At 42.9% G+C, this 27,367-nt stretch overlaps 1 protein-coding gene across 1 annotated transcript in view; it reads right to left on the bottom strand.

Moving 5' to 3' along the window:
- Positions 1-3,516, bottom strand: part of LOC111959277 (ephrin type-A receptor 6-like) — a 98,252-nt gene extending 94,736 nt beyond the window's left edge. The window contains exon 1 of the mRNA XM_023980753.1: positions 2,848-3,516. Coding sequence (XP_023836521.1) covers positions 2,848-2,926 — 79 coding nt within the window. The 5' untranslated portion in view covers positions 2,927-3,516. The remainder of the gene's footprint in view (positions 1-2,847) is intronic.
- Positions 3,517-27,367: the final 23,851 nt, after the last annotated feature.

The following is a 27,367-nucleotide window of genomic DNA, read 5'->3' as shown; positions in this document are numbered from 1 at the left end:
GGGAGTATCTACAGCACAGACAAGCTGAGGGGAGTATCTACAGCACAGACAAGCTGAGGGGAGTATCTACAGCACAGACAAGCTGAGGGGAGTATTTACAGCACAGACAAGCTGAGGGGAGTATCTACAGCACAGACAAGCTGAGGGGAGTATCTACAGCACAGACAAGCAATGTACAGTATGTGTGTCAAACAGAGGAGAAGCCATCTCAACAGACCATCTACCCATTCACTACCAGACCACATATCACACCTAGACCCCAATCACAGATCTAAGACCAGTTTATGGTATATCCTATCCAAACATTACCATTGAGGTAAATATTTCTGACCCTGTTTAGTTAGTTTTACCATCTCCCGCCTAGATTCCATGCAGAGCCAGCTGCAGGTGGCGCCACTGAGACAGGCTTTTGATGAATGCACTGACAACACAAGTTTATCAAGGATGGGGTTTAGTAGTTTGGGATGGAGACCTGTCCTTATGGACACCAAAATGCTAAAATAAGATCAGATAAAATGGGAATGAAATGTCCTTGTGGGGATATTTGTCTTGTTTTAATGAGAGATTGGAGGGGTGTCTGGGCCCAGCAGCAAAGCAGGAGCCAGTGAACCATGGGATCTCCTGCCTCATTTAAAAGGATCAACACGTTAGTTTGGGGACATTGTTGTGCTATTGTTGTACAATGGACTGAAATTATTCTCAGAATCTCTGCAATTTATTTAATTTAGCCAATCCTTATTAACTAAGCCCTACTACACAAACACTGCCAAGTTTCAGATTTCTCTATACAGTACTCACTGTTATTGTTCTCTCAGTGGGAGTTTTGTTGGAGCTGCATGTTTTTTTTGGCAGCCTAGCTGTTAAAACAAAGATAAATAACTCTTTACATCCCTGCAGAACACCAGTGTTGGTGTGGGGGATTGTCTGACATGCTGCATTCAGCTTCTCCCAGCCAAGGAGGAGGACACTGATTGGTTTTCATTGTTCTCCTCTCAGCTGACATCAGGCCCAATTCTGCCTGTGAAATCCCCAATCTACAGCGCTCGGCTTCGCCCGGTTCAAAGCAATATACAACATTTGACACATGGGTTTTAAAAGCATAATGCCGTTTGTCTAGCAGAGTAAAAACAACATTGTAGAGCTGTATTCTGATGAAGTGTGACATGTCTTAAGGCCTCTAATCCAACTACAACAGGTGAGAAACACACATCCATCTGGATGTCACACATACACATACACTCAGGCACACCCACCCACAGCCCCACTCAGGCAACACCCACCCACCCACCCACAGCCCCACTCAGGCACACCCACCACCCACCCACCCACAGCCCCACTCAGGCACACCCACCCACAGCCCCACTCAGGCACACCACCCACCCACCCACAGCCCCACTCAGGCACACCCACCCACAGCCCCACTCAGGCCACCGCACCCACAGCCCCACTCAGGCACACCCACCCACAGCCCCACTCAGCACACCCGCCCCACACAGTGCAGAGAAATGGTGTCAGCAGCACGGACAGAGGCTGAAGCATCCTAATAAACACCCCAGAAGTCAATGTGAGAGACTCATAGAGCTGACTAGAAAGCTGACACACCACTCATCAACTCAATCATCATTCAATCTGTGACAGCAGCACAAACACACACTGGGGCTTTTATGTAGCACCTGCCTGGGTGAAGAGGGAGTAGTTTCCCTTTTATTGAACTGGGAGAACAATAACATATAACCTAGGGGCCACATCCCTGTGTCCCTGTAGAATCAATAGGACTATTTTAAACCTGAGGGATAGCACACACACCACACACACAACCACACACACACACACACACACACACACACACACACACACACACACCACACACACACACACACACCACACACACACACACACCACATAAACACAACACACACAACGACACACACACACACACACACCTGAGCTTCTATAACCACATTCAGCAGCTGAGCAGAGACAACATCATATCAACAGAGAAAGTAAATAGATTCACCTCTAAAGGCAACCAAAGGGTGATTTCATTATCTGGTGTGATTCATATTGGGTTTGCAGTAATGCAGCAGGTCAATGTAGCAGAATGGAACAGTAATGGGATCCAAAAGCCTGCTGAGGGCTCAATTCACCTGAGACAATCAATCTGCCTGGACCAAGGAATCTGTATCGTTTTAAGGTTTAGTATGGRCTCAAATAAATGTTTAACCTCAGTCTCTACAAAATTAAATCAAGCCACTGCTTTTAAAAATAACTGGGCTTATTTTTGACTGGATAAGTATTGTCAATTTGTGAATCTCATGTGAAACCATGTATTGTTCTTGTAATTGAAGGACGTAGATAAGCAGCCTAACTGATTTGCCACCCCAGGTTATCAACTTCTCACCGTCCTGCCTGCGTCCGTTGCGCAGAAAAAAAGGGCTCCGTGCGTTATTAGGTATTTGTCCTCCCAGTCTTTTTTTCAACACAAGATGAACGGTTGATTAGCCGTCAGTTCACATTGATTCAAAATCAAACTGCGTGCTATTTTCAAGCTATTATAAACGCAGAAACGCATTTGGAAAAACGCGCGTGCTGGTCTCGAGTAAGAATGTAGGGCTACTGACTTATGTTATTGACCGTGCCTAATTTAGGCTGACAGTGAGTATATATAGGCTATTGATCAACTGTAATCTTTGATTTAGGCTACTGTGTTCTGGCTACATTTTGGCGCGGGTGGAATGAGGAAAGCATCTGCGACACACGTTTCACAAGTGTGACATGTCAACTAATTAAGGATAATATTACACTTTTAAGTGTTCTCCAAAGTCAGGCGCAGATAAAATCTCTCACCTTGATTGCCGTGGCTGGAAGGTGTGAAGACAATCCGCAGAAAGAGGAAAACGAGGCAGAGTTTTTCTCCTAATGTCATTTCTGTACCATCCACAGGCTGCCCAGCACCGCGCCGAGCAGGAGACTATCCAAGAGAAGAAACCTGGTTACAAAGTGCCTTTAGATTCCAAGCGCAGCGTCTTTCCTCTCCCCAGACCCTCCTCACATCCAGTCCCCGCTGGAAAGCGCTGACAGACGGCTGTACTGGAAGAAATCCGTCGCATGACCCGGCGGAGAGCTGAGGAAGGTTGGTGAAGTTCACACCGCGGCAAAAACTAACATCAAGACGAAATGTAGGCTCATAATATTCCTAGAGCAATGGTCAACGACTAAATACTAGATCATGAAAACTTTGCGTTCCGTGTCGGAGCCTACTGTATTTCACTGTTTTGACAAGACATTTAATCAAACATTCCTCATCAGCTGCATTATCTTATTCCCTAGTTTCATCCAAATGCATGCGTGATTCCTTCATGGGGTAAATGGAAGACGCCAGGATGTGTTTCGTGACAGAAAGTTCCGAACTTCAAGTGGCGCGGTATCAGTTGGTCAGTGTGAGCACGCGTAGTGCCTCTGTAGCCCGTTCCGTGCCAGCCCGTACTGACTGCTGCAGCAGACAACGGTAAAACTCCCGTTAACMACAGAGTGGAGAGAAAGACAGCATCTGTGCAGGGCTCCCGGCGCTAGAGGGTGTTAGCTGACAACACAACGGCAGTGTGCATGGCAGCCAGCAACTTGTGTGTGTTATCCAGCTGGGCCTCAGCATTTCTTCAGGTTATCGATGGCCAGTGCTGTTACTGCTATTCCAGGTAGACTTGGATTGTAAATTATCTTTGTGGAAGGAATTTTAATATGCAGTATAATGTGGAGCGTAGGCCTATCCTAAATGGCAAATTAATATATATATTCCCCCATTTTAAACGACATTAGCTATGCCTTGGCCTACAACCTTTTTTCATTTGGAAAATCAATTTAGAAGGTCAGGGCACACATTTTCACAGTAGGTTACTTTAATGTAGGCTTACAGTAAATGTACTGTAAAAGTGACTTCAAGATGTACTGTGAAGGTGACTTCAAGTTTATAATGTAAATTGTTCATTTGGAAAACATTGAATGTATGTTGCCCCTAGACCTAGGTTCAGTTTAGTGTTTTCCCCCTAATGGTTAGTGTTAAGCTTTGTGGTGGATGAGCTGATCCTATTTATTTATTTTATTTAACTAGGTAAGTCAGTTAAGAACAAATTCTTATTTACAATGACGGCCTACCCAGGCCAAACCCAGACAAAGTTGGGCCAAATGTGCGCCGCCCTATGGGACTCCCAATCACGGCTGGTTGTGATACAGCCTGGAATAGAACCAGGGTCTGTAGTGACGCCTCTAGCACTGAGATGCAGTGACTGCGCCACACGGGAGCCCTCATCCTAAATCTGTTCCTACAGACAACTTCCACCCAGTGGCTCTTCAAAAAAATTGTGCTATTCCGGCCAGCAACAATGTCAGCCAAGTCTACAGAAGGTCTTCATCCCATCACGATGGACGCCTCATGGAGTAAATTAGCAAACTGCTCCTCGCTTTGTGGGGTTAAACAAAGCAACACTCTCTCCTGTCATGAGGCCAGTCAATCAGTCCAAGGGACATCAGTCAGAACCACTCAACTATCAGCCATCGGAAACAATATCACTCAGAACCACTAATCTCAGAACCAATCAGAAACAATGTCAGTCAGAACCACTCAGCTCAAAGCCAATCAGAAACACTGTCTGTTCTAGCCACTGTCCATCCCTGCCACTGAGGACTTGGGATTTGAGCCCACATCACAACAACGGAATGTGCTCCACCAATAAAATTGACCCATACAAGCCAAGGCATTTGTAGGTCCAGGACGACAGCTCAAGGTGGTGGCATGACTGCACAATGCTAATTCTTTGTTGTTGTTAGTTCATGTTGGCAAAAGCAGAACCAGGCAGGCAGGCTAGAGAATATACCTGTATGTATAAGAATGAATGAAACAATTAATGTGACCATCCAGATGTATTTTTTTACCTTTATTTAACTAGGCAAGTCAGTTAAGAACAAATTCTTATTTTCAACGACGGCCTAGGAACAGCCTGTTCAGCGGCAGAACGACAGATTTTTACCATGTCAGCTTGGGGATTTGAACTTGCAACCTTTCGGTTACTAGTCCAACGCTCTAACCACTAGGCTACCCTGTCACCCCATGATAGCACTAAGTAAGTGATTTGATGGTGATATGGATTCAGGGAGATCGTTCAAGATTGATGTCGAGGACATGTGGAAATGCCTTCAAAACTGGTCACCGTACCCCATGACTCTGGATCAGAAGGTTGGGTGTTCAATCCCAGTCGTGGACACTGTCTAAAAAAAACAACATTTTAATCCTATCCCAAACCTTAACCTTAACCATTCGGAATGAGTGCCTTAATTTAAATGTTTTTAAAACTTAATGTTTTAACCTTACCCCAAACCTTAATGGTGGACTTTATAGAAATTGGTCTGCAATTTCCTGGTTGCAAAAATTCTAATTCTAATTTCAGTTAATGTGATCAAACAAGCAAGTATAGTGTAGAGAATCATTTTACCATCGAAACGCTGTGAAATATATTTTCCATGACCTAAAAATCTTGTATTTTCAGCTGTTTGAAGCTGGTGTACAAAAAGTAAAAGATGCAAAAACTAAACTTAAGAACAGGAAGCATAGAAGTAGCGCACATAGAACAGATCTACTGCTTTCAATGAGAATGACAGATCTATAACTCACATTTCTATGTTAATTTTGTCAGCCCCCAAAAAGTTACATATTGCAGCTTTAATCCTCGGAATGAGTGCTTAAACTTAACCCTTAACTTCAAAATTTGATGTTTGGAGTAATGGAACGATACAGGTAGAATAAATATTTTTAGAACGGCATGGCAGCCAAAGTTTTTGCATTTATTTTCAATAATACCAATTACCCCACCGAAGACATTCTTTTAAAAAGTATACTCGGTCATAACCGACTTTATATGGGCAAGTACAATTCATAGCATAAAAGCAAAGTTTTACATCTTCCTGAGTCTGAGGGTGGTTTTAACCTTACAGACTTGTAATTGTATCAACTCGCTACCTAAGGCTTTTACTTGCAATATAGTTAAATGCACTAAAGAGGAACAATTGGTAAAAATTGAAGATGTGCATTCTGATCCCCAGAATCTTTTTACATGTCTATTTTTAAAGGATAAAGCTAATAACAGTAACAACTTCATAGTTAAGAAAACTATAACAACATGGAAGAAAATGAAATATATTTTACAAGAACCAATATCACTCCCTGGAAACAAAACCCTATGGAACAATCCTTGGATAGCTTTTCAGAATTCATCGATACATTGGCCCACATGGAAAACTAAAGGCATAGAAACCGTAAATGACCTGGTAATAGGAAATACATTTATTTCCATGACAGCTTTAAAAAGCAATTTTGGGTTGACCAATGTAGATGTTTTAAAATGCATCCAACTTATGTTTTAATCACAAAATGTGGATTTGAAATCTTTTCGACATCAGCGCAATCTTGAAGGAATCCTATTTGAGTCAGGAATGATATRCATATAATAGGTAAGCTATACTAAACCTTGCAGAGAGCCTATACAACTGACAGTCTTCAAAAAAAAGTAAAGCATTAGAACCAAGATTGAAAAATAACAAATATTGGCACAAGATGGAGGGAATGATGGAACATAACTAATGAGGTTACAGTTAACGAAAATGTATGCTTAATCCAGTATAAATTAATGTATATAAATATTTTTTTATACAAGATCAAATGAACAAATTCTACAGCACAATGGCAGAGTCATGTCCAAAGTGTAAAACTACTAATAACTCAATAATTCATGCCTTCTTGGAATGTTACTGATCAAACATTATGAGCAGAGTTGGACAGATGGATGACAGAGGTAGAGTACATTCGGAAAGTATTCAGACCCCTTCACTTTTTCCACATTGTGTTACGTTACAGCTTTATTCTAAAATGTATACTTTTCCCCCCTCATCAATCTACATACAATACCCCATAATGACAAAGTAAAAACAGGCTTTAAGATTTAATTTTGCAAATGTATTACAAATACAAAACAGGTACCTTATTAACATAAGTATTCAGGCCCTTTGCTATGAGACTCGAAATTGAGCTTAGGTCCATCCTGTTTCCATTGATCATCCTTAAAATGTTTCTACAAGTTGATTGGAGTCCACCAGTAGAACTTCAATTGATTGGACATGATTTGGAAAGGTGTAACAGCAAAACTTTAGACCGTCCCCTCGCCCCGACACGGGCGCGAACCAGGGACCCTCTGCACACATCAACAACGGTCGCCCACGAAGCATTGTTACCCATCGCTCCACAAAGGCCACAGCCCTTGCAGAGCAAGGGGAACCACTACTTCTAGGTTTCAGAGCAAGTGACGTAACCGACTGAAAGGCTGCTAGCGCGCACCACCGCTAACTAGCTAGCCATTCCGCATCCATTACAAAGGCACACACCTGTTTATATAAGGTCCCACAGTTGGCAGTGCATGTCAACCAGGTACTATGGCGCCAAAGAACATGGCTGACGTTTTACCTTCTCCCAACCAATTGTGTGGTTTTGTTAGTTTTTTTGCATTTTGTGTAACTTATTTTTTTACTTAATGTGTGCATAATGTTGCTGCTACCGTCTCTTATGACCGAAAATAACTTCTGGACATCAGAACAGCGATTACTCACCACGGACTATAAGAAACTTTTTCCTTTAACGAGTTCGACGAGAAGGATGTCCTTCTTTCACTGGAACAGGCCCAGATCCACGCCTTTGTTTCAAGAAAAGACGCAGGAAAAGGGGCTGCAGATCCGGCCTTCTGAAGATCCGTAMGCGAGCGAGTAAACTCCCACTACCATCCGTTCTTCTTGCTAACGTGCAATCATTGGATAATAAAATTGATGACCTACTATTAAGATTATCCTACCAACGGAACATTAAAAACTGTAACGTCTTATGAGACGTGGCTGAACGAAGATACGGCCAATATAGAGCTAGCGGGATTTTCCATGCACTGGCAGAACAGAGACTCCACCTCTGGTAAGACGAGGGGCGGGGGTGTGTGTTTATTTGTCAATAACAGCTGGTGCACGATGTCTAATATTAAAGAAGTCTCGAGGTATTGCTCGCCTGAGGAAGAGTACCTTATAAGCTATAGACCACACAATCTACCAAGAGAGTTCTCATCTATATTATTCCTAGCTGTCTATTTACCACCACAGAACAAAGCTGGCACTAAGAGCGCTCTCAACCAACTCTATAAGGCCATAAGCAAAGAAAAAAATGCTCACCCAGAAGCTGCGCTCTTAGTGGCTGGGAACTTTAATGTAGGCAAACTTAAATCGGTTTTACCAATTTTTTACCAGCATGTCATATGTGCAACCAGAGGGAAAAATATCATAGACCACCTTTACTTCACACACAGAGATGCATACAAAGCTCTCCCCCGCCCTCCATTTGGCAAATCTCACCATAATTATATCCTCCTGATTCCTGCTTACAAGCAAAAACTACAGCAGGAAGTACCAGTGACTCACTCAATACGGAAGTGGTCAGATGACGGGGATGCCACTCTACAGGACTGTTTTGCTAGCACAGACTGGAATATGTTCCGSGATTCATCCAATGGCATTGAGGAGTACACCACCTCTGTCATCGGCTTCATCAATAAGTGCATCGATGACGTCGTCCCCACAGTGACTGTACGTACATATCCCAACCAGAAGCCATGGATTACAGGCACCACCCGCATCGAGCTAAAGGCTAGAGCTGCCGCTTTCAAGGAGCGGGAGACTAATCCGGACGCTTATAAGAAATCCCGCTATGCCCTCAGACGAACCATCAAGCAAGCAAAGTGTCAATACAGGATTAAGATTGAATCCTACTACACGGGCTCTGACGCTCGTCGGATGTGGCAGGGCTTGAAAACTATTACGGACTACAAAGGGAAACCCAGACGCGAGCTGCACCGGTGATGTGAGCCTACCAGACGAGCTAAATGCCTTTTATGCCCACTTTGAGGCAAGCAACACTGAAGCATGCACGAGAGCACCAGCTGTTCTGGTTGACTGTGGGATAACACTATCGGTAGCCGATGTGAACAGGTCAACATTCACAAAGCCGCTGGACCAGACGGATTACCAAGACGTGTACTCAAAGAATGTGCGGACCAACTGGCAAGTGTCTTCACTGACATTTTCAACCTCTCCCTGACCGAGTCTGTAAAACCTACATGTTTCAAGCAGACTACCATAGTCCCTGTGCCCAAGGAAGCGAAGGTAACCTGCCTAAATGATTACCGCCCCGTGGCACTCACCACAGTAGCCATGAGGTGCTTTGAAAGGCTGGTCATGGCTCACATCAACAGCATCCTCCCGGACAATTTAGACCCACTCCAATTCGCATACCGCCCCAACAGATCCACAGATGATGCAATCTCAATCGCACTCCACACTGCCCTTTCTCACCTGGACAAAAAGAACACCTATGTGAGAATGCTGTTCATTGACTACAGCTCAGCGTTCAACACCATAGTGCCCACGAAGCTCATCAAATCAAATCAAATGTATTTATATAGCCAGTAGAAAGAGGAGAAAGGGAAGCGCTACTAAGGTACACAATAGTACATTTTGGTAGATAGAAGGTGCTCTTTGGTAAAAGGGGTAAATTGGTCATCAAAAAGAAAGGAGGACCAAGGCACTCTTCATATAATTAATTAAAATGCCTTTATTAGTACGGCATGTTCAATAGAAACAACGTTTTTAAATAGAATTTTATATAGCCCTTCTTACATCAGCTGATATATCAAATTGCTGTACAGAAACCCAGCCTAAAACCCCAAACAGCAAGCAATGCAGGTGTAGAAGCACGGTGGCTAGGAAAAACTCCCTAGAAAGGCCTAAACCTAGGAAGAAACCTAGAGAGGAACCAGGCTATGAGGGTTGGCCAGTCCTCTTCTGGCTGTGCCAGGTGGAGATTATAACAGAACATGGCCAAGATGTTCAAATGTTCATAAATGACCAGCATGGTCAAATAATAGTAATCACAGTGAACAGGTCAGGGTTCCATGGCCGCAGGCAGAACAGTTGAAACTGGAGAAGCAGCACGGCCAGGTGGACTAGGGACAGCAAGGAGTCATCAGGTCAGGTAGTCCTGAGGCATGGTCCTAGGGCTCAGGTCCTCCAAGAGAGAGAGAAAGAGAGAATTAGAGAGAGCATACTTAAATTCACTAAGCTAAGGACTCTGGGACTAAACACCTCCCTCTGCAACTGGATCCTGGACATCCTGACAGGGCGCCCCCAAGTGGTAAGAGTAGGCAACAACACATCTGCCACGCTGATCCTTAACACTGGGGCCCCTCAGTGGTGTGCACTTTGTCCCCTCTTGTACTCCCTGTTCACCCACGACTGCGTGGCCAAACACGACTCCAACACCATCATTAAGTTTCTGACGACACAACAGTGGTAGGCCTGATCACCGACAACAATGAGATATATAGGGAGGAGGTCAGAGAACTGGCCGTGTGGTGCCAGGACAACAACCTCTCCCTCAATGTGAGCAAGAGTAAGGAGCTGATCGTGGACTACAGGAAAAGGCGGGCCAAACAGGCCCCCATTAACATCAACGGGGCTGTATTGGAGCAGGTTGAGAGCTTCAAGTTCCTTGGTGTCCACATCACCAACTTCTATCATGATCTAAACATACCAAGACAGTCGTGAAGAGGGCATGACAAAACCTTTTCCCCCTCAGGAGACTGAAAAGATTTGGCATGAGTCCCCAGATCCTCAAAAGGTTCTACAGCTGCACTATCGAGAGCATCCTGACCGGTTGCATAACCGCCTGGTATGGCAACTGCTCGGCATCTGACCGTAAGGCGCTACAGAGGTAGTGCAAATGGCTCAGCACATCACTGGGGCCAAGCTTCCTGCCATCCAGGACCTATATAATTGGCGGTGTCAGAGGAAAGCTCATAAAATTGTCAAAGACTCCAGTCATCCAAGTTATAGACTGTTTTCTCTGCCACCGCACAGCAAGAGGTACCGGAGCGCCAAATCTAGGACCAAAAGGCTCCTCAACAGCTTCTAGCCCCAAGCCATAAGACTGCTGAACAATTAATCAAATTGCCACCAGACAATGTACATTGACCCCACCCTCCCTTTTGTACAATGCTGCTACTTGCTGTTTATTATCTATGCATAGTCACTTCACCCCCACCTACATAGACAAATTACCTCAACTAACCTGTACCCCCGCACATTGACTCGGTACCGGTGCCCCCTGTACAGTTGAAGTCGGAAGTTTACATACACCTTAGCCAAATACATTTAAACTCAGTTTTACACAATTCCTCACTGATTCACTTTATTATTAGAATGTGAAATGTCAGAATAATAGTCYAGATAATTATTTCTTTCAGCTTTCATCACATTCCCAGTGGGTCAGAAGTTTACATACAGTCAATTTGTATTAGGTATCACTGCCTTTAAATTGTTTAACTTGGGTCAAACGTTTCGGGTAGCCTTCCACAAGCTTCCCACAATAAGTTGGGTGAATTTTGGCCCATTCCTTCTGACAGAGCTGGTGAACTGAGTCAGGTTTGTAGGCCTCCTTGCTCGCACACGCTTTTTCAGTTCTGCCCACAAATTTTCTATAGGATTGAGGTCAGGGCTTTGTGATGGCCACTCCAATACCTTGACTGTGTTGTCCTTAAGCCTTTTGCCACAACTTTGGAAGTATGCTTGGGGTCATTGTCCATTTGGAAGACCCATTTGCGACCAAGCTTTAACTTCCTGACTGATGTCTTGAGATGTTGCTTCAATATATCCACATAATTTTCCTCCCTCATGAAGCCATCTATTTTGTGAAGTGCACCAGTCCCTCCTGCAGCAAAGCACCCCCACAACATGATGCTGCCACCCCCGTGCTTCACGGTTGCGATGGTGTTCTTCGGCTTGCAAGGCTCCCCCTTTTACCTCCAAACATAACGATGGTCATTTTGGCAAACAGTTCTATTTTTGTTTCACCAGACCAGAGGACATTTCTCCAAAAAGTACGATCTTTGTTCCCATGTGCAGTTGCAAACGGTAGTCTGGCTTTTTTTATGGCCGTTTTGGAGCAGTGGCTTCTTCCTTGCTGAGCGGCCATTCAGGTTATGTCGATATAGGACTCGTTTTACTGTGGATATAGATACTTTTGTACCTGTTTCCTCCAGCATCTTCACAAGGTCCTTTGCTGTTGTTCTGGGATTGATTTGCACTTTTCGCACCAAAGTACGTTCATCTCTAGGATACCGCTSCTTCCTGAGCGGTATGACGGCTGCGTGGTCCCATGGTATTTATACTTGCGTACTATTTGTACAGATGAACGTGGTACCTTCAGGTGTTTGGAAATTGCTCCCAAGGATGAACCTGATTGCTCCCAAGGATGAACCAAAGATGAACCTGAGGTCATGGCTGATTTCTTTTGATTTTCCCATGATGTCAAGCAAAGAGGCACTGAGTTTGAAGGTAGGCCTTGAAATACATCCACAGGTACACCTCCAATTGACTCAAATTATGTCAATTAGCCTATCAGAAGCTTCTAAAGCCATGACATTTTCTGGAATTTTCCACGCTCTTTAAAGGCATGGTCATCTTAATGTATGTAAACTTATGACCCTTTGGAATTGTGATATAGTGAATTATAAGTGAAATAATCTGTCTGTAAACAATTGTTGTAAAAATTACTTGTGTCATGCACAAAGTAGARGTCCTAWCCGACTTGCCAAAACTATAGTTTGTTCACTKGAAATGTGTGGAGTGGTTGAAAAATGAGTTTTAATGACTCCAACCTAAGTGTATGTAAACTTATGACTTCAACTGTATATAACCTCATTATTCTTATTGTGTTACTTTTTTATTATTACTTTTTATTTTAGTCTACTTGGTAAATATTTTCTGAACAGTTCTTGAACTGCACTGTTGGTTAAGGGCTTGTAAGTAAGCATTTCACGGTAAAGTCTACACTTGTTGTATTCAGCGTATGTGACAAATAAAGTTTTGATTTGATGTCAGAGCAAAAACCAAGCCATGGGGTCGAAGGAATTGTCCGTACAGCTCCGAGACAGGATTGCGTAGAGGCGCAGATCTGGGGAAGAGAAGCAACAAATGTTTGCAGCATTGAAGGTCCACAAGAACACCGCGGCCTCCACCATTTTTAAATGGAAGAACTTTGGAACCACCAAAACTCTTCCTAGAGCTGGCCACCCGGCCAAACTGAGCAATTGGGGAGAAGGGCATTGGTCAGGGAGGTGACCAAGAACCCGATGGTCACTCTAACAGAGTTCCAGAAATCCTCTGTGGATATGGGAGAACCTTCCAGAAGGACAACCATCTCTGCAGCACTCCACCAATCAGGCCTTTGTGGTAGATTGGCCAGACTGAACCCACTCCTCAGTAAAAGGCACATGACAGCCCATTTTGGAGTTTGCCAAAAGGCACCTAAAGGACTCTCGGACCTTGAGAAACAATGTCTCTGGTCGGATGAAATCAAGATTGAACTCTTTGGCCTGAATGCCCAGAGTCACGTCTGGAGGAAACCAATGCTCCGCTCACACCTGGCCAATACCATCCCTATGGTGAAGCATGGTGGTGGCAGCATCATGCTGGGGGATGTTTTTCAGCTGCAGGGACTGGGAGACTAGTCAGGATCGAGGGAAAGATGAACGGAGCAAAGTAAAGAGAGAACCTTGATGAAACCCTGCACCAGAGCGCTCAGAACCTCAGGTTGGTGCTAATGTTCACCTTCCAACAGTACAATGGCCCTAAGCACACAGCCAAGACAACGTAGGAGTGACTTCGGGACAAGTCTCTGAATGTCCTTGAGCGGCCCAGACAGAGCCCGGACTTGAACCCGATCAAATGTCTCTGGAGAGATCTGAAAATAGCTGTGCAACGATGCTCCCCATCCAACCTGACAGAGCATGAGAGGATTTACAGAGAGGAATGGGAGAAACTCCCCAAATACAGGCATACCAACCTTGTAGCATCATACCCAAGAAGATTAGGCTGTAATCGCTGGCAAAGGTGCTTCAACAAAGTACTGAGTAAAGTACTGAGTAAAGGGTCTGAATACTTATGTAAATGTGATAATTCGTTTTTTATTTTGAATAATGTGGCAAACCTGTTTTTGCTTTGTCATTATGTGGTATTGCGTGTAGATTGATGAATAAGGGTGTAACGTGACAAAGTGGAAAAAGTGAAGGGGTCTGAATACTTTCCGAATGCGTTGTATTGCATTGTAAATGTACTTTTAAATTGTCTGTCTGTATATTTCAAGACATGACATATGAGGGTGGAGTGAGATACCCGATGGGTTGGACAATACTCTTCTTATCAATTATCTTTTAAAAAAGTATACTCAAACTGGAAATCATCCAATCCTCTGTCATTCACACAATGGGAAGGTCAAATGCTTTATTGTCTAAAAATTGAAAGAGCATAGGCGACAGAGACCAGTTTGAGTCCATGTGGCAGAAAATGATAAGGGCGCTGGAGATACGGGTGGGGGCTAGTGGGTCAGGGCAGGCATGATGTTTGTATGATGTAGTCGTTTGTATGTGTATGTTTGTATTGTTTATAAAATATTAAATAAAATCTTATTAACAAAAATAAATGGGATGACATTTCCAAAAATACTTCGAAATTTGACATTTTGGAGCAACTTAGAAATGTGAAGTTTGGAGGAAGTGGATGAGTGTATAATTCTGAAGTGATACTGTGAGAACTCTCTGCCCTGGGGGGGATGTAGGGCTTTAGAATGATGCCTCATAAATGCATTATGGTTATGGATATGGACAGTTGGACAGAGAATGTGAAGAGTTTCAGAATCATATTCAGTGGCTGATGATTGCATTATTTGAATTTCATTAGTATGACAATCCAATTAATTAAAAGTTTTATTTTTTTCTGTTATTTATCAACTTGGACAAACAATAACCGTTTTCTGTGAAAATAGTTAAGATAGTTATGAATTTACAAGTTCTTAATTCACTAATTATTAATTAATCATTCATTCATTATCTTGTTTTCTTCATTTACAGCGTCTGCCTCTAACAGTTCGATCGCAGTAGCTCGCAGCACACCTATGAGTAACTTGCCAAACAACTCAGAAAAGACATGCAATTTTCACGTGTTCCACCTCAAACTATCATAAACAAATCTCACAAGTATCACAAGCTCCCAGCTACTATCTAATCAACGCAACATTATCCCACCCATAGTTAGCCACTATTGGCTTAAAAAGCCAAACCTAACACAATATCTGCCAATTAATTTCCATCAATATTGCCCGTCTGTCTGTGGGGTGCGCGCGTTTGTCGATCAATCAGGGTGTAGCCAATTTATGTTATAACCATCTTGTGGGTTGACAGAAATACTTTCCACAAAACCTTCTCAATTAAATGTAAACTGCAAAGTAGGCTAACCTGGCAGAAGTATAACATGAGTAAGTATATAATTCCTATCTATTATTTGTTATTTGCAGCAGCTGTACAGAACCATTGTTATACCAGCACATTAGACAGTACATTCCTCACTCGCTAGATACACAATTAAAGGGCCAGATGCGCTCTTCCAGACCTAAAACAAACAAAAAAAATAATGATGTGATTTAATCATTGACKTGGATCCAGAACATCCAATTTCGTATGTATCTAAAACTAGTAAAAATAAAACTGATATATTTTGGGGGAGAAAATGCAGATTTTAAAGGGCACCTTTTAGAGTAGTTTATTAACCATTATTTTACCAGGTTTATTGGCAGAACATAGCACAACTTTGTCTTTTACACTAAGGACTGGGGAGGAGATGCAGGGGAGAAGATAAGAATATGCCTATTTGAAAGCTAGAAAATAATTAGTAGGTCATCATGGCATGTTGAATTTTTTAAAAGTAGCACTCATGCTAGAAAAGGTTGGAGACCCCTGATTTACAGAATGTATGCATCCCATGCTACTTATTTGCATATGTGAAGTACACATGGAAAATGGGTGTAAAGGAAAGTGGGAAATACAAAAATAAAATGACAAAAGAAGCCCTAGATAATGTAAATAATAGAATAGGATTGTACTCCGATAAGGGAGGGATTTGTGGTGGTTCAGAATTATAATAACAAAATTAACAAATTGAGATGATAAAAAATGGTGGAGTTGAGGAAAGGTCCCATCCTTTAAGAGTCTGTAGAGAGCTGCTGTAGTAGGAGGAAATGAGGTGTGACTGTAGCAGGGCAAGCTAACTGGGATCCATGCATCTCCTCTGCTTTATAGAGAGATAACACTTTGTGTGTGTGTATGTGCGTGCGTGCGTGCGTGCGTGCGTGCGTGCGTGCATGTGTGATCCAGAACACTTTCTGCCAAGCCATTCTGATCTGTAGATAGTACAGGAACAAGCCTAGATCAGCACAACTGATAGCAAGAATAAGACTTTATACCTCATTAAAACACTAACTGGTTTCAGAGGTTACACCAAGGCCATGGTCTTCATAATGTGCAGAAATATGTATCTACGCCTGGAGTTAAACAATCGATGAAACAATGTTTACTGTATGAGACAGCAAAGGCACTTATATGAATTATAAATATACCCAGCGTGCATGGCAAGCCAAATCAGGAGTGCATTATGTGAAAAGGGTCAGATGAGAAGTCCTCTACTCTAATGTATATCTGAGACACTCACAGTGTATGTTATCTTACTGTAAAGCTTTCTGATCAGGTGTAACCAGAGTGTACAGTGTGCTAGAGACACTCAAGGCTAGAGCCATATTGAACAATGTCAGACTTTATTACACAAAGAAGAAACAAATCAGTGAAAAATATTTCACCACTTCAAATTTGCACATTTCTGTCTACAGTGTATTGCAATGTGTTGGCAAAGTCAATTTTAGCCGTTGATTTAAATTACGTTCTTTTATGTTGCTGTTTATTTCAGACTACAGTCCCTCCAGGTGGAAACAGTGGAAGAGCACTACAGATCGTGTGTGTGTGTGTGTGTGTGTGTGTGTGTGTGTGTGTGTGTGTGGTGTGTGTGTGTGTGTGTGTGTGTGTGTGTGTGTGTGTGTGTGTGTGTGTTCATACGCCGTGCAGGTTGTGTGTTTCTCCACATATGAAAGGCAGCTAAATCTATGAGGCTGATAATGTGTGTACAGCCGACACTTTAAACACTGCCAGCATCGTCTCTGACTCAACATAAAGTACTGCATTCACTTTCTACCTTTTTCAAAAACGGCATCTCTCTCGTGTTAAGAATGTTTTGGTTATGACTGTACTGTTGGTTAGAGAAAAACTGAAAGACGACAATTCCATTTTTTGAGGGGCATGTTCACACACACACACCCTCCTCTTCTTCAGGTTCACCTTTGATTGCACACACCTAACAGGAACTCACACAACCTTCCCGTCTGCGAGACCACCTCCCATTGTTACCTAATGGTCCATAGATCTAACATGCAGCGTTGCGATACAGAGGAGATTGAACAGAACAAATAGACAGCTCATCACCAGGCCTGAGAGGCTGGGTGGCTGGAACCCTGGTAGCTAAACCTTCGCCCAGAGAGGAAGGTAGGGCTAGAGATAGAGGGGTAGAGAGAGAGCAGAGCCATCCGTCGAGCAGATAAGAGACCCTTATTGAGGTGAGGGAATAGAGGGTCATTCAGCCATTTAGGATCGTTCCCTCCTTTCTTGGTCTTGTTTTCTCTCTCTTTCCCACCACCCAATAGTTTCAAGCCTCTATTCATTTGAAATCATAAATACCTTCCATACAACCTGAATTGAATAAGTATGTAGTTGTCTTAGATTGAATGCATTATGTAGTTCAAACTTGTGTGATGATTTTGTCTGGTCCTGTAACGTTCTTCGTCAGGCGAAAGAGAGGAGGACCAAGATGCAGCGTGGTGAGTATTCATTTTACATTTACATTTAAGTCATTTAGCAGACGCTCTTATCCAGAGCGACTTACAAGTTGGATTTTAACCAGAATACTTAACTTCTTGGAACTATAGGGGGTGCTGTTCCGCATTAGCATATTTGGGTCTCCAAATTAAACTGCCTCGTGCTAAATTCTTGATCGTACAATATGCATATTATTGTTATTATTGGATAGAAAACACRTTCTAGTTTCTATAGAAGTTGGAATTTTGTCTCTGAGTGGTACAGAACAATATCTACAGCACTTTTCATGACAGGGGTCAGATTCCAGAAATTTTTACCCCTGATCTGGAGTCTGTTTTTAAGGCGACAGTGAATGCTATGAAGAAACCGACACTGCCTACGTCTTCCTCTGGGTGTCTGTACGTCATCACGTTTTGAATGGAATCATTGACAATCACAGCCATTATAAAAGACCAAAATGTATAGGGACCTCCCTTTCTCGTCGCGCGCCTGAAGCGTGAAGGACATCGGACTTGCCTCGTTCCAAATCGTTGTTCAACCCGCAATATTTCTCCGGTCATGTTTCAGTCGTTATAGTTGTTAAAAACATCATAATGTAGTTATTTGAACCGTTTTATAGCAATTTATATCCGTTTAGTGCGATTTTGAGGAATTTCTTTGTTGTGCACTCTGAAACTTTGGACACGTTTTGGGTCCCTGTCGATCGTTAGTGGATATTTCGAAGGACAGAGGACATTTATCGACCAAAAGACGTTATAACATAGAAAGGATACATTGCCCAAGAATCTGATGGAAGAACAGCTCAAAGTAAGCAATATTTAAATGATTAATCGTTTTTCTGTCGAAATATTTTAAACGCATATTTCGCCATTTTGTTTGGGATAGCTTCACTTGGCAACCCTGTATTGAAAAGTAAAGGATAATTTTAAAAATGTAATCAGCGGTTGCATTAAGAACTAATTTGTCTTTCGATGCCTGTCAACCCTGTATTTTTTAGTCAAGTATATGATTAGCTTTCGATTAAACTAGATCACTCTGAAAGCTGACGTTCCTCATTTTGAGGCTTGAGTTGTGACTATTTCCATTGTATACCACGGTTTTGTATGGCTAAAATATGCACCCTTTTCGAACAAACTGTACTATGTATGTTGTAATGATGTACAGGAGTGTCATCGGAAGAATTCTGAGAAGTTAGTGAAAAAATTAATATATTTTGGCGGTGATTACGTTATAGCGCTCTTTGCTGGAATCGATGCTCTTGTAACGTTTGCACATGTGGTATGCTAACTTATCGATTTATTGTGTTTTTCGCTGAAAAACGCTTAGAAAATCTGAAAATATGGTCTAAATCACAAGAACTGGGTCTTTCCATTGCTATGCTTTGTCTATTTTTATGAATGTTTTATGATGAGTAATTGGTCCTACACGTGCCTCTATCTAGTAATTCTAGTCGATTTGTGATGTCGGTGCAATTGTAAACTGTGATTTCACCTGAAATATGCACTTTTTTCTAACAAAAACTATCCTATACCATGAATATTATCAGACTGTCATCTGAAGAGGTTTTTTCTTGGTTAGTGGCTACAATATCTTAGTTGAGCCGAATTGGTTAGCACCTGAAGGAGTAAGAAACTGATGGAGTTAGAATAGTGGTGTATTTGCTAACGTGTTTAGCTATAGATTTACATATTTTGTCTTCCCTGTAAAACATTTTAAAAATCTTGAAATGGTGCTTTATTCAAAAAATCTGTATCTTTCATCTGGTGTCTTGGACTTGTGATTTAATGATATTTAGATGCTACTATCTACTTGTGAAGCTATGCTAGCTATGCTAATCAGTGTGTGGGGGGTGGGGGGTGCTCCCGGATCCGGGTTTCTGAGGCAGTAGAGGTTTTAAACAACGAACAAAACAATAAACGAACAAACAAACGAACAACGTAACAGTCCCGTATAGTGAACACAAGCACACAGGAAACAGGAACAATCACCCACAACACACAATGACAAACAGGCTACCTAAATATGGCTCCCAATCAGAGACAACGACTGACACCTGCCTCTGATTGAGAACCATATTAGGCCAAACACATAGAAACAAAATAACATAGAAAAAGGAACATAGACTACCCACCCAACTCACGCCCTGACCATACTAAAACAAAGACATAACAACAAAACTAAGGTCAGAACGTGACAGGTCCTATATTCATACAAGAGGAGAGGAAAGCATATGATAAATACCATGCTGTTGTACATGCTGTATGCTATTTTGTTCCTGTTTGGCCATGAAGTGCTTTGGACAAAGAGTCTGGGACAACGTAATAAACCCTTGACTGTAACAATACACACTTGATTACGGAGTCTGTCTGAATCCATGTATCTTTTCAATTAGTGTTACAAAGAATTGTTGAGCAGTGTCTGGGGACGGGTCTTCTCACAAAGCTCTCCAGATCTAATTCTATTGTCTTCTCAAAGAGAAGGGAATCATTTGTTACATCAGCTGAATGGCTTACAGTCAGTGCTTGTTAAACACAGAAATACACGATTCTGTAAATAAAGAAATTGTATGTGTGCAATTAAATAAATGTACTTTTTTTCAAATTAAAATCCACACAAAGTAAAAACCTTGATCATGCTCAGTGATAAACATGTTGAAGAACAGTATGAGGMAAAAAAGTGACAGGTATAAAATAGATTCCTGGCTAAATGTCTGTTTCATTTTGAAGACGGATCCTTTAAGGTAACCCCATCCAATGTGGATTTCAGCCACTTGACAGCCCCCCACCCAAATTTCCATTAGTAATTGGCTGATTGCTGTATTAAATGGTGTATTAAACGAGCCATTCATCATGGTCCTAAACAGCGTGACATAGAGCTGGAGGGAGCACTGTCCACTGTGCTGCCAGACATGTCTGTTCCACAAACAAGCCATGTTCAGCAGTGGCCTCTATATGGCCATTATGGAAAGGACTTTCCAACCATAAAGGGAAGTAAAACTCTGGAGGTGTTAATAGAGTAGCTGATCATCATTCAGAAAAATAAATAAGAGTTGGCTTCACTTTAATTTAACTTCATTTAATTTAGCTGTTACCTAAATTCATGTCCACTTGTTATTCAGGGTAATTGCTGAAAAAAATCTATTCCTTTCTGGTAGGTACTTCCTATGTATGTTATTTATCCCACAGTGTCTATAGGGCTGGCTGGTATAGGAGAGCAGGCTGAGATTACACTACCCAGAGGGTCAACACTATTAAATCAATGGCATCAGTGTCAGGGCCACAAACAATGACTGGGCACAATCTGTCAGAGGGTCTGGACGGATGGTGTGTGTGTGTGTGTGTGTGTCAAATCAAATCATGTTTATTCATCACATACACAGTTTACAGCAGGCATAAAAGGTGCAGCAAAATGCTTATGTGCTAGCTCCCTCGACAATGCAGTACATGAATCATTAATCAACAATATCAATGAAAAGAGTCAAGTAAAAAATAATAAGTCAAGTCAGATGTGTGTGTGTGTGTGTGTGTGTGTAGAGTGAGCCTCGCTAATAGCTGGTGGAGTGCTGCAGCCTGATGAATAATTTATTGAGAAGTGTTTGTGCTGCCTGCTCTCCTCTGCTCCCATCCCCTCTCTCCTCCCCACCCCCTCTCTCCTCCCCCATCTTTCCCCCTCATCTCCTCCCCTCTCCGCCCCCCTCATCTGCTCCCCACCTCTCTGCTCTCCTCACCCATCCTCCCCCCTCATCTCCTCCCCTCTCCGCCCCCCTCATCTYCTCCCCACCTCTCTGCTCTCCTCACCCATCCTCCCCCCTCATCTCCTCCCCTCTCCGCCCCCCTCATCTACTCCCCACCTCTCTGCTCTCCTCACCCATCCTCCCCCCTCATCTCCTCCCCTCTCCGCCCCCCTCATCTACTCCTCACCTCTCTGCTCTCCTCACCCATCCTCCCCCCTCATCTCCTCCCACCCCACCCCTCTCTGCCCCCATCCTCCCCCCTCATCTACTCCCCACCTCTGCTCTCCTCACCCATCCTCTCCCCCCTACCCCTCTCCTTTCCTCCCCTCCACTCCCCTCGTCACTGAAAAGCAGGACACAGGGAGCTAACATTTATGGAAGTGTTATATTGATAAGTGTCTTCATCCCACATGTTCCTTATTATTGCAGAATCAGATATGTACTGGAATTGCATAATGAGAGGGTACACATTGCATAGGCTGAGATAAATCAATATAGAAACCATTAGACCACTTCTCTTAATAGCAACAGAAATGTATTTAGTGGCTCATTATAATGAGCGCTAGTACAACCAGGGCTTACAGCTTTCTCTCCCATATTATAACTGCCAAAGAAAAGTTATTCAAAGTGTGTTTTTAATCTGGATTTGGATACTCAGATTAAGTGTCTCATATAGAGAGGATTAGGATTACATTCATTACACAAATCTGTAGAGAATCATACTTAAGGTTTCCTTTGATCAGAAACCAGAAAACTATTCTACATTTCAGCGAGACATCACCAAGGTTTAAATGCAGCGTCAGACATCAGAATGTTTTAGAAAATGTCAGCTGTTCTAAAGTTGTCTCCGACATGTCTCTTGTCAATCAGATGTTTTCTTTCTGGCCACAGGGTCATAGCTGTTTTACATGCTGCTGTCTTCTGTCACCCTTTAGGGAGAAACAGGGTTTAAGCACAAACAACCTTTAAAGAAGTTCTGCTACGATAGGAAGATACTAGTACAGACAGAAGGGGAAACTGTGTCTCCATAGAAAAACACTGGAACTTATTATTAAAGGCCAGTGACATTTTGGTCATAATGACCATCATCAATGTCTCTATGAAGAGTGTGTCATCACCCTATCCATCTTCCCTCTTCTGCCTCCCTCTTAGAACCCTCACACAGTTTAGAGAGATCATGAGGATGATATCTTAGAGGTCAGGTGTTAAATAATAGTTTCACAGCTGACAGATTGTTACCCTCTTCTTTTGAGTTTGTATTCCTCTGTGTAGGCTCTCTGTATCTCTCTTCCTGCTCCCCAACACTCCCTGTATGAACAAACAAGTTTATAAATATTGAAAGCTATTTTCTCCCAAGTTACCATTCTCTCAGCAGACATGATAATTTGTGCTTTTCATCGGACAGAGCAGGGAAAGTAGGGTGTTCAGAGTGCTGATGCTTTGAGACCTCTTCTGTTCCCCCATCTATGAGTCTGTGTCAGCTGTCTCACCTTCTACACACGCACACAAGCACATACACACACACGCAAGCGCACATTCGCACACACACAAACACACGTACCTATATACACACACATGCGCACTCACACACCATCCCCTGTGCAATGACAAGAAGCTGCACAGCCTGCTTATTAAAATGTCATGATGAAAAATATCCTGTTTTGTAGTTGTGGTCTGGAACTAGGAAAAATGGTTTGGAGTTTATTCTTCAGTTGGGAAAGAACTCACACCCACACAAACTCACTCACTCGTACATTCACTCACGTGTACACATACACACACCCTTTTCAACGCATGCACGCACTGACACACATACCTACAGCTGCAATACATTGAAGCAATTCAACACACTTTTAAGTCCCAGAATTGATTATACATACATACCTTGGCCGGATAGCCAGTTGGTAAGCCTAAGGCATGTCTCTATAATACGTTTTAATAGAGAAGAGCCATCTGTATGTTTCATGGCCCTGAAGCTAGATAACTGACGAGACAACCTGGACTCAGGGGTAGACATAACATAGTAAATGTAAATCTGTCTCCCTCCATTTAGTGTGATATGTTACATTTCATATGGTATGTATTCATTTGTGGATGTCCATCATCCATTTCAATGATATGTTACAAATTACAATTGGTATGATATGTTACGATTTTCAATTCGTACGATAGACAGGGTTAACTGACAATGACAGACAGGGTTAACTGACAATGACATACAGGGTTACCTGACAATGACAGACATGGTTAACTGACGGTGACAGACAGGGTTACCTGACAATGACAGACATGGTTAACTGACGGTGACAGACAGGTAGTCTGCAACTGACAGACAGGGTTAACTGATGGTGGACAGACAGGGTTAGCTGCCAATGACAGACATGTGTAACTGAAAATGATAGACAGGGTTAACTGACAATGACACAAAAACGATGCACACGCTTCAATGGGCGAGAGGGGCGCTGTGTTGTTATGGGTCTGGATGGCCAGTTAACTGCCATGTGGTGAACTGTAAGTGGCTGGATTCAGCTGTGTTTGTAAGTTAAATGTAATTGTATTCATCATTTGGGCTTGTAAGAACATGTACACAATTTTACAGACATAAGTTTCAGGCTGTGTATACCAATTAATTGTGAACTCAGCAGCTTCTTTGCTTATGTAATCGATACAGTTAAAGGTTATATGCAGCTTTCCAGAAATAATGTGGTATTCGGCCTATGGCTTCATTGCAGTAAAGAAACTTTATTTTCTCTGTTTTTTGTTCCACCTGTGCACACACACACACACACACACACACACACACACACACACACACACACACACACACACACACACACACACACGCATTGCACGGAGCGCACACAAACACACCACACGCACGCAGGCAGACACACACATACACACTGACAGGAGCTTGGACAGAGAGCCGAGAGAAGCAATTAACATGCTCATTAAGCAGAGGAAGACATTACGGCACTTTCTGGAGCGTTCCCGCTTTCCCCTGTCCCTCTCTCACTGGGCCAACTCCTACCGCAAGCTCCCTCATCACCAGCAATGTGTGTCTGCTTGTTTTTATGTTTGTGTGTTTCTGCATTCGTTCCTGTGTGTATATCCATTCGATGGTGTGTGTGTGTGTGTGTACATTCTCCTGCAGCGATTGAGACACACACAAACACACACAACCAGTCATTTAGTGAGTGTTGACGGAGCTCTGGCCAATGGTGTCGTCTCCCGCTGGGCCACGCAGACGACCAGCAGGAGAACTATCAGAACCTCTGCTCCATACCTGCTTATCCTGCTCTCTCTCTAGGAACAGACAGGCAGACAGACAGAGCTGTGAATAGACCTATTGGATTGAGAAGACAATCATATGAAGCAGTAGACCAGAGACAAGTGGTTGCAGTGACCTTGACTGGTCTAAAGAAGAGGCAGGCCCAGTGGAACCTACCCAACTACTGTCACAGCAGGAACTGAAGCTTAGCTTTCTTCTGTCTTCGCTGCACTACTGAATGATGTATAGGGACAGATATAATGACTACAATAAATACAATAGACAAACACTAGGAATAATATTGTTCCTGTGTGTGTCCAATGTTTGGAAGTGACTGTGGTAAGGAGAAAAGTATTTTGACTTAACACTGACTCAATGAATCCTTGGCTGCTAGATATATGGATGGCACAGTAATACTTGTAGCTTGGAACTAGGCAGTGTCTGTATGGGTACGGTGAGACTGAGCAGTGTGATTAATTCCACCATCAGAGCTGTGACATGATGATGTCACGCATCATAATAGCATGACTGTATCCAGACAAGTGCTCAGTAGAGCCATATAAATTGTGTATCATTGCTCACTGTGATTTATCACCAATTAGTTTGATCTTATATATATTTTTGTATCTTTCTACTTCTATTGAGTGAACCAGATCTCAACCCAGATTGTTATATTGACACAACCAGTCTTCAATTATATGGAAGGTAAAATTATCTCAACTCTTATAGGGGTCAGAACTAAAAGATTATATCAAGGAAATGATCACAGTTGAAAGCGCATGGGGTATTTCCTTAGTCAGGAGTCTTTAAATACTACTGGGTGTGCAGGCTTTAGTTCCGACCCAGTAGTGCACAACTTATTTCAACTAATCCAGGAAGAAAAGCTTCCCTGACCGGAGCCCTGACCTCAGATATTATGCGTAGTCATGGAATGTTGCAAAGTTTGTGCTCTTCAATGCTTTTGTGTTTCTACAAAAAGGTGATTCTCTCTGCAACTCCCAGTCTGTGTTCAGTGTGACTCAGCAGAAAGGGAGAGAAAGCAAGAAAGAGAGAAACAGAGAAAGGAAAAAAGAGAGCGAGAGAGAATGAGAGAGACAGAGACAGAGGGTGAGAGAGAGAGGGAAGCCTCCCTCCTCGGGTTGGGGTAAGGGAGAGCGTGGATTCCGTGACTATCATTCGGAGTCCTGGCTGACTGTAATTCAACAGGACTGTCATTGCTCATGAAAGAATCATGGCGTATAATCAAATCTGAGTAAAAACCCGACGCTCGGCCCCCTGGGAGACTCCTGGCGCCTGAATATTTAATGTAATGGAGGCTCTCGCCACCATGGAAACTCTCAACAGCTCAGGATTGCGTGCAAATATTGACTGTAGCGCTGAGGGCTGAGGGCTGAGGGCTGAGGGCTGAGGGCAGGGCCGGGTGGGCCGGGGGGCCCGGGGGGGTATGTGTATGTGTGTGTGTGTGTCATCCATGGAGCCTGAGTGAGTTTTATAAATAATGGTAATGAGATGTGACACAGCACACAGCAGGGGGGCTAGCAGCCACTCATAACCTGATACTAGAGAGATGCTACAGCCAGCACTAACGCAGGCAGAGAGAACACGAGAAGATAGGGACAGAGAGAAGGAAGGGAGGAGAGGAAGGAAAAGAAGTGCCTTGATGCATATGAATCGACAAATGTGTGTTGTGCCTTCCATGAATGGAGCTCAATTGCAGGTCTGAGGAAACATCAAAACACAATCCAGGACTGACAAGCAGCGGGAGAGGAGAGGAGGAGGGGAGAGAGGAGGAGGAGGGGAGGGAGAGGCGGTAGAGGCTGGGGCTGGAGGCTGGCTCAGAGCTCTGCAGTGCGGCTACGCTACAGGCCCTGCTAACAGGTGAGAACCTGGAGCTACACTGAACATACAGTTGAAGTCGGAAGTTTACATACACCTTAGCCAAATACATTTAAACTCCGTTTTTCAATTCCTGACATTTAATCCTAGTAAAAACTCCTTGTCTTAGGTCAGTTATGATCACCACTTTATTTTAAGTATGTGAAATGTCAGAATAATAGCAGAGAGAATTATTTATTTAAGCTTTTATTTCTTTATTCACATTACCAGTTGGTCAGAAGTTTACATACACTAAATTAGTATTTGGTAGCATTGCCTTTAAATTATTTAACTTGGGTCAAATGTTTCGGGTAGCCTTCCACAAGCTTCACACAATAAGTTGGGTGAATTTTGGCCCATTCCTCCTGACAGAGCTGGTGTAACTGAGTCAGGTTAATAGGCCTCCTTGCTTGCACACGCTTTTTCAGTTCTGCCCACAAATGTTCCATAGGACTGAGGTCAGGGCTTTGTGATGGCCACTCCAATACCTTGACTTTGATGTCCTTAAGCCATTATGCCCCAACTTTGGAAGTATGCTTGGGGTCATTGTCCATTTGGAAGACCCATTTGCYACCAAGCTTTAACTTCCTGACTGATGTCTTG

This window comes from Salvelinus sp. IW2-2015, linkage group LG36 (genome assembly GCF_002910315.2).
Source record: "Salvelinus sp. IW2-2015 linkage group LG36, ASM291031v2, whole genome shotgun sequence".
NCBI lineage: Eukaryota > Metazoa > Chordata > Actinopteri > Salmoniformes > Salmonidae > Salvelinus > Salvelinus sp. IW2-2015.
Note: the sequence above shows the minus strand (reverse complement) of the source record. Positions and strands in the feature narration are given on the sequence as shown.